We start from the raw sequence: 8,720 nt of genomic DNA, 5'->3' as shown, positions 1-8,720 counted from the left end.
TTGCGCCTCGGCGCCCGCAGCCACGATGAACCGGGGCGGCAGCAGCCCGTCGGCCGCCGCCAACTACCTGCTCTGTACCAACTGCCGGAAAGTGCTGCGGAAGGTACGGGTTCGGCCCGGGGTCCTGCCGGCGAGGGTCGCTTCTTGCCAACCGGGGCTTGGGTGGCTCGTCCCCGGGCGCGCATTGGGGGAGGCTCAGAGGGATTCCCGGGCACCGTCCCTCCGCAGGGACTGAAAAAGGGGGCGTGGGTTGAGGGCGGGAGGGTTTGGACTGCTGCGGCTTTTTATTTCCGCCGGGACAGACGCAAGTCCGGAGGGGTTGGGATATTTTTTCTTCCCTTGTTCTTTTTCTTTGGTGCCTTTGCTCTCCTTTACGGCTCATTTCCCTACCTTGCTACCCTGGGTCAGCTCCTTGGGCGGAGGACGGTAGGGATCGATTCGATCCTCCTCCCTGTGCAGTTTAGCTGTTGATGGAGATCGGTGTGAAATCAGAGCAGCTGGGTCGGATCCCGAGGAACCTGGCTAGTCACTCTTTGCTGTAGCTAACTCTTGCGAGTGTTGTTTTTGTTTATTCGGTTGCTTCTGCCTTGCGCGCCTTTCCCAACACCTCTCTTTTCAAATTGTTTGGATGATCGTCCTGTGTCTGTAGTCTCGAAAAGGAACCAGTAAAGCATCTTGAACTTTATGCCCATGGGAAATGCAATTCGACCTGGCCAGTTCCTGAGGCTGGTGTTGGGGGAGGAGGAGACTGAGGTGGATGTGGGTTATTCCTCCTTAGCACCCTCCTCCCCCCGTGTTGATCCAGAAAAATCAGGCGCACCATCAGTTTATTGCTGCTTCCTAGAGTGACTGATAGAAAGTTTACTCTAGTATTGTTTAGCTTACTTGGCTTAATCGCCCCGTGGGGAAGGACAAGAGGGATGGGGAAAGGAATGAAAAAAAGGTCTCTCGAGTTTTTGATCAGATTTTAACAGCTGCCCCAAAGTAATATTGTAATCAGTTTATTCGTATTCAAACTCTATTTTTACATTTTATTAAGTGGAAACGTTAGGTGAGATGCTTCTGTTTGTTCACTACAAATGAATTAAAATTGCTGAGCTGTGCAAATGCATCGGGACTGAAAGCGGAGATGAATATTGTACCGTTTTTAGTCAATATCTCTAAATACAGTTCACTTTGGGATTGTTCTTTCTACATTTTTTTTTAAGGAAGAAAGAAAAAAGCACGTAAGTAAGCAAGCTCAAATATTTGCGCTCTTTGTCCAAAAACTGTTTTTCTTCCTCTGTGGGTCAGGCCAAGTGCCAATCAAAGTTGTTTTTCAAGCCTCTTTTCCCTGCAGTAGGGCTGCTGCTTTTTTTTTTTTTTCTTCCTATTTTATTTGAGAGCGTGAGAGCAAAGGGATTGCAGATTTGAGGTTAATTGAACAGTTAAATATGCCTTAAATTGTGTTTATCGGATATGTTTCTCTTGAAACAGATTTTTATTAAATGTGCATGTTGAGTATGTGCAGTTATTTTTTTCCATAAACTCTAGGATCAAATTACAGTTGATACTTGCTCAACTCATTGTAGGGTAGCTTGTGAGAAATGTAATGGATCAGAAGTGCAGATCAGCTTAGCTGAATGTTAACTCTTTCACTGCAGGGCCAGATGTCATCTGAACTTAGCTTTCAAAAAAAATGTATTTCTTAATTTTTAAATTTATGTTATGTCTTTGACATGAAAAAATGTGTAGTTTAAGACACATTTTATTAAAGTGCAGCCTGATTAAAATGACAGCAAGTTATGTTTTTTAATTGAGTAAGGAAAAAGAGCACTGTATTGACTTTGATAAAAAAAAAGTTTTAATGGCTCTGGCAATTTGTTAGGCTAATAAAATGTTTGGCGGTAATATTAGGCTTCAAAATGTATTTCATTTTTCTTTTGAGAGAGCTATGGCTATGGATCCATGACACTTTGCTAGCATTTAAGATATTACATCCTTCCTTTAGCTTTTAAGAAACTATTTCTGTTTACCTAGAAAGAACATCCTCATTTCTAGCCATTATTAAAAGAAACGTGGAAAAGGAGTATTCACATTTTCATATTTTATAATTGCTGTGCACATCTCTGCCAGTATTCCAGTTTTTAGTAACTCCAAGGTATTTAATATTGATTCATGCAGTGGCATGAAATAACTTAATGGAAATAAGATTCTTTGAGCCAGTTATAACATGACTTGGCAACATTTGCAGCTTTTTAAGAGTGCCACTTTGAAGTGCTCTTAAGAGAATCAGTATGTAGCATTTTAAATGTTTCATCATTCTTAAAATAACAGTGAAAAATTTATTTCTAATAAAGACATGTTTTTCTTGTTGATATAACTCTAAGTTAAAAGTCGTCTGTAACTCTCAAAATGTGATTCTTTGAATTTATCTTGTTTTCCATTTAATAAAGTGTTCAGTAATATAGCCAAGTGAGTCATAGCGTTTTGAATGTTTCTTCAGTCTAATTCATAATGGAAGAATGAAACTCATGCTCATCCAGTGTGAATTACTTTTGATTTTATATTTCTATAGAATGATGGAAGAAGGGTCACCTTTATATGGGGCAGAAAGTGTTATTCTCTCAGTAAGTGGCTTAATTTGTTGCAGTGTGTTGAATTTTAGGGGAACTTCACAAGGAATGGAATTCACCTTCAAATGAAATAATTTAGTTTAACCCAATGCCTGAATGTTGAATTGTTTGTTGTATGAGAATTGCATTTATTCTTAGAAGTCCATTTACAGTTTTGATTTAGTATCCTCCAAAATAAAGAGACTTATTAAAATATTGAATGCACCTAATTTGGTAACCTTAGGTCAGTAAAAAGAATGGAGAGGTAAACCATATCCATAAATACATGAACCATCAAAACTATCCTGAAATCCCTAACTCTTAAGTCTAACTTGCTCTATTGTCAGTGATGTAGTTCAGTAAAGTTTTTAATAAAAGAGGAAATGCTTCTATTTATAAAGTTAACGAGTTTTTAAGTTGAATCTTTTACTTGAAGAAATTCAAGTGATAACTAGAAGAACATGATCTTTTAATTTGGAAAGTGATGTCAAACTGCATTGAGGAAGGTAGGTAATTATCAGTCCACTCATCTTCCAGTAAATAAAAAAGTGGCATATTACAATGTACTTTGGGTATTGAGCAGTTAGTGCTACTTGAATGAATAATTTTGTGCTCTAAGTTTAGATGATCTAACATTTAAACTTTTTTAATGTAAAGATAGTTATAGTGATGTATCTTTGTATTGTTATTGCACTTTTCACTTTGTTATATGATCATATATTTTGACAGCTTTTTGATGGTTTTATAAACAAAGATACTGTCAAAATGAAAAATACTAGATTGAAGGCTGGGCATGGTGGCTCATGCCTGTAATCCCAGCACTTTGGGAGGCCGAGGTGTGCAGATCACGAGGTCAAGAGATCGAGACCATCCTGGCCAACATGGTGAAACCTGTCTCTACTAAACATACAAAAATCAGCTGGTCATCGTAGCATGTGCCTGTAGTCCCAGTTACTCAGGAGGCTAAGGCAGGAGAATCCCTTGAACCTGGGAGGCGGAGTTTGCGGTGAGCCAAGGTCGCACCACTGCACTCCAGCTTGAGCAACAAGAGCAAAACTCTTTCTCAAAAAAAAAGAAAAATAGTAGATTGAACTATATGGGCCTCATTTTTATAGTCAAAATTGTTAAGTAATAGCAACTTTATATGGTTTAGCCAATAAAAGGTATTTGCTTTATCTGTGGACCACTAGTTACATTATGCCTTGGTTAATCAGTTTTCTTGTGTTACATATTTTTGATTGTCAAAGGCAGTTTTTAACTTGATTATTTTAAATATCCTAAGCAGAGATCAAGTAGTAAATTCGTGATGGCAAACCTTTATGCAATGGTTTTTAAACTGCTTCGTATGGACCCTTAAGATTCTTTGGGGTTTTAAAATGTTTGAGTTGCATTAAATTTTTAAGTATGTTTTAATATTTTAAAATTGTAATTTAAAAATATGGGTACCCCCAAATATGTACGCATAATTTTAATACACTGGAGTCTACCACCATTATCTTTCATTACAAAATTATTTTTGCGCAGGTCTTGAATTTTTTTTTGTTACTGTGTCATGTATGAGAAAGATTGTCATTGATTGTGAAGGCACTGGCTTATTCAAAAGAATTCCTTGCATATTTACTTAAGTTAAATGTTTACTTGTGAGAACACAAATTTATTGTTATCAGTAGTTGTTACTTTATTACTAAAATACTTGAAGGTTGGTTGGTATATTTATATGCTTTGTAGTTCAGGTTCAATAGAAGATTTAATTTGTAAAAAGTGTTCTGCTGCTTCCCCCAACTCCCCACCACTAAATAAATACAAAACATAACTACTAATGTAGTGATACTGGAAGCCACAGATGTGGTTGCAGTTAGGTCTTTGACAGATCTTTTGATTTCGAAGCAGAGTTTTCTCTGTAAAATGTTGATAATTTTTACTTGCCTTACAGGTTGCCGTATAGTTGGAGAGAGATGTGTGTTAATGAAGTTAGTAAACCATGTAAGAAAGAAAAGGACAAGTCTATGTATTTTTCCATTTTCCCAGACTCTCTTACTTAGTTATTTCTGTGTTGTGGGAATATATTTCAGTACGTACTGAGTAATTTGGTTAATACTCACTTTTCTGTCCTGTTTAATTATTGCCTGTAAATGAGAGGTAAAGATTATGCTTTTAGTCAGAATGACTTTTTTTTACTTATTTTTGATTTCCATATTTCTATCTGTATTTCCCACCCGTGCACTTAAATAGTAATTCAAGGCATTGACTTTTGATTCTCAATTAAATTGCCTCCTTGACACTTCAGTAGATAAGGGGAATTGGTATTTAGTTTGTAAAGACTAAGAGTTAAGGAAAATTGTGCTTAATGAAAGTGGGGGTAAATCTAGGGTAAAGCAAAAATTTTTAATTATTTTAGTTTAGGAGAAGAGATGGAAGTAAAAGTCTCTTAACCTTTTCTCCCCATCTCTTCAGCCTTTTTATTTTCTTCCTTTGAAATAACTGGATTATAATAACTTAAGTTTGTATTGACCTTCACAGTGTTTAGGGTGCTTTCACATTATCTCAGTTGATTCTCACAAACTGAGAAGATTTAAGTGGCCTGATCTCAGTCATACAACTAATAACAAAGAAATCCATTTAATTCTTAATACTGCCTTTGTAATAAGCTGTTTCAATTTGTTCTCTGCAATATTGAGGCTGCTAGGGAATATCCCTACTCCCAGCTTCAGCATCTGTGGAATGCCCAAAGGCACCTAAGATTCTCCAGGTAATATTGGTTGGAAACATGAAAGTTAGCCACACTTTAAATACTATTGAAGATTAACTGAAGGAGTAGGAGAAGAGTAAGCTGGCTGCTTTTATCTCTCTAACAGTTGTTTGACTAATTCTTTAATAAGGTAAAGCAGCAGTTCTCAAAGTATAGTCCTTGGATCCCTGTGGGTCCAAAACCCTTTCAGAAGGCCTGAGAGGTCAAAACTGTGTTCATAATTATACAAAGACTTTATTTGCCTTCTTGACTGAGAGCAAAAGCAGTGGGGGTAAAACTATGCTAGCCCCTTAGTATCAATCAGGTTAGTGGCACCAAACAGTTATCACTGTATTCTTTACCACAGCACATTCAACAATGGGGAGAAAATTTCAATATCACTGAATGTCCTTGAAGAAGCAGTAAACATTTAAATTTTGTTGAATCTTGACCTTTTTGTGTCCATCTTTTTAATACCCCATATGACAAAATGGAAAGTATAAAGTGCATCCACTGCATAGCAAACTGGCTGGCTCCAGGAGAAAACTTGTGCAGTTGTTTTAGTTGCAAGCTGAACTAGCCACTTTTTTCATGTAACCCCATTTTTACTGGAAATAACACCTGTCAGACAAACTTTGGTTACTCAGACCTGGGTGTTTGGTAAACATTATCTTATAAATGAATAATATGACCCTGAAAATTCAAGGAAACTAATTGACAGTATTTGCTGCCAGTAATAAAATTCAAGCTTTCAGGGAAAAAATAGAATTTTTAAAAATATGTATCTGTCACCAGTAGCCTTAAAGCTTCCCGATTCTTAAAGGCTGTCCCCTTGAGATCAAGTATGATATTAGTGGATGTAATTTTTTGATAATGTATAATAAAATTTGTCAGTATTTGAAAGATTTACGTAACTCATTGAGCCAATATTTTTCAAATGACCAACAGAGACAGACATTATTAATTGGGGTCTTTCTTTCCTTTTCTGCCAAGAGCAGCCAATTAGAGCGTAATGGACAAGGTAATCTTTGTAGCTGACCATTCTTTTTATCACTGACAATGATTATTGTCAGTTGTTTTCCTCTAGTTTTTCAGGATCACTTTGCTTACTTTTGAGGAAATGTTTATCAAAATCATATATGGGTAAAATCCATTCAAACCGTGAAATGTACAAGTGGATTTTAATATGATATAAACATTTGAGGTCATGGATATGATTTCAGATACCACATTGTAATTAGCCTTTAAGAAGCTATACTTGTTGAGTTTTAGTGTGGTATCAAAGAAAAATATTCACACTTATCTTCTTTTTCCAACTATATAGCTATGTCAGGTTCGATTTTTCTCGCATAGTTCCATCAAAACACATCACAGCAGATTGAATGGGGAAAATTTATCTGTCTTGTATGAAATAGACATTAAAGAGGTTTGCAAAATGTAAATATCACTCTTCTCACTTTTTATGTTTTGGAAAATACAATTATTCCTGAAAATAATGTGATTTATATTCACATGTAATAGATTTTATTACTATTTTAAATGAATTAAACATTTCAAAGTTTTCTCGGGTTTAATTTCTAATACAATAAATGTTGGCAGTTATAACCCACACATAAACAAAGGCTCTTTGGGGGTCCTCAATAATTTTTAAGAGTGTGAAGGGGTTCCAGGGCCAAGACATGTATGAACTACTAAGCCAGAGTTACTACTGATGCCAGTATATGGTATATATAAGTGTAGTTCTATGGGGAAAATAAAAAGCTTAATACCACTGACAGAAAATGTTGATAAAGCCAACTCAGTTACCTCTGTTTGGTGTGTGTATGACTTGCAGATGCTGTCTACCACCCTTTCAGTGACGTCCTAGAAGCTTCTCTACTACCACAGTAACTGGCTAACTGGAAATGATCTTTCCCTAATTTCCATGAGCATCTTTTTATCTTGATAGAAACTAGAGGGGAAAAAAACAAAGTTCTTTCACTTGGAAGGAATATTCTCCTTTAGTACTGTGCAACAGCTGAAGAAAGGTCAAATCCAAAAATTATGTCCATTATACCTAATTGATTGGTTCTTGGCTGCAAGGGAAAGAAAGACCCTGAGTAGCAAGGTTAGCCTGTTTGGCTTGAAAGCTGAGAAGTGTGGGAGAAGCAGCAGCTGGAGGAACAAGAAAAAATCTGAGAGAAGAGACAGAACTGTTAGTGCAGGGTACTGATAACAAGCATTGTTAAGATTAAGACAAAGGAAAACAAAACCACTGCTGTAAACAGGAGATGGGATAGCTCTGAATGTGGGAGTTCCTAAATAAATCCACAAAGGTACAGTGGACTTTCTATGTGTGTGTGGTGGGTTTGCGGGGGTGGGGTGGAAGGGGCATGGTACACTATACACAAAAGCTATGACAGCCAGCAACTACCTGCATTCAGTGTAGTCTTGAAGGCATTAGCATAAGGGTCTATTTACTCTGTCTGACTAGATCTGGTGAGACCTATAAGTGACTAGCTGTATCTAAATTGTCCCTTAGACATCACTGTGATAGGAGTAGAGATGGTGGGCAGGAAGTGGAATTCACTATATAAAGTAAATACATTACCAAGCCAAAACGTTTAGTCATGTGTCCCCATAACAATTTCCTTAAACCTATGTGATTTGAACTATTTAAAATATGTATCCTTTGTAATCTAAACCTGTAGTTACCATATAGAATTACCTATTTGTCTTTTAAAAATCCGAAGAAAGACTGTTCTTCAAAAGTCTGATGACATTTCCAAAAAGCCTTTTCTAATCTTCCAAGTCTTCCTTCTCCTTCTATCCTCTGGACTGCCATGATATTCAATTGCACTGCATTTATTGCACTTAGCATACTGAATTATAATTAACAATTACATAAACATTTCTCCAACTAGGTTGCCTCTTATTTGGGATCTAGTTAATGGAAAGTTTATTGTTAGCAAAATAGGATTTTGATTTAAAGACATTTATTTAAAAAATATCAGTAGTGTATTTATATTAGATACAATACAATATAGCCAACTGTATGAAAACTTTTCTCATTTTCCAAAATATGTCTGTTCTTTTATGGCTTTATTTTGTTATCTTTATAAGAAACACTTTCAGAAGTGCAATAGCAAAGATTATTTGAGAAAATAATCTTTGAGTGCAGTGGTGCCTGGACTTCTTTGCTTCTTTGTTTTTGCTTTCAAGCATTTCATCATCCTTGTGGCCATGAAAATGTTTCAATTAAATATATCACTTTTGAAGGAAATTCTAATAGGGAGCAAGAATGTCCCACAAAGAGGACAGGGTCAAGACACCAGCCTTAGCTGCTGGTCCTTCTCAGAAATGTAAAGTGGCCATTGCTTTTAAATGGACACATGCTCCACTTCTTGGAATCTGTTAGT

General features: G+C 36.4%; 1 protein-coding gene across 2 annotated transcripts in view; it reads left to right on the top strand.

Annotated features, from left to right (window-relative positions):
• SESN3 (sestrin 3) overlaps positions 1-8,720 on the top strand; it is a 59,179-nt gene that overhangs the window by 1,660 nt on the left and 48,799 nt on the right. The window contains exon 1 of one of the 2 annotated variants that reach the window (XM_011926585.1): positions 10-103. The exons of the other annotated variant lie outside the window; for it this stretch is intronic. Coding sequence (XP_011781975.1) covers positions 26-103 — 78 coding nt within the window. The 5' untranslated portion in view covers positions 10-25. Of the gene's footprint in view, positions 1-9; positions 104-8,720 lie in introns of those variants that run through there. 2 annotated transcript variants of the gene reach the window in all.

Source organism: Colobus angolensis, unplaced genomic scaffold (genome assembly GCF_000951035.1).
Source record: "Colobus angolensis palliatus isolate OR3802 unplaced genomic scaffold, Cang.pa_1.0 Scaffold7, whole genome shotgun sequence".
Taxonomy (NCBI): domain Eukaryota; kingdom Metazoa; phylum Chordata; class Mammalia; order Primates; family Cercopithecidae; genus Colobus; species Colobus angolensis.
The sequence above is the reverse complement of the archived record's forward strand: the minus strand, read 5'-3'. Positions and strand labels throughout refer to the sequence as shown.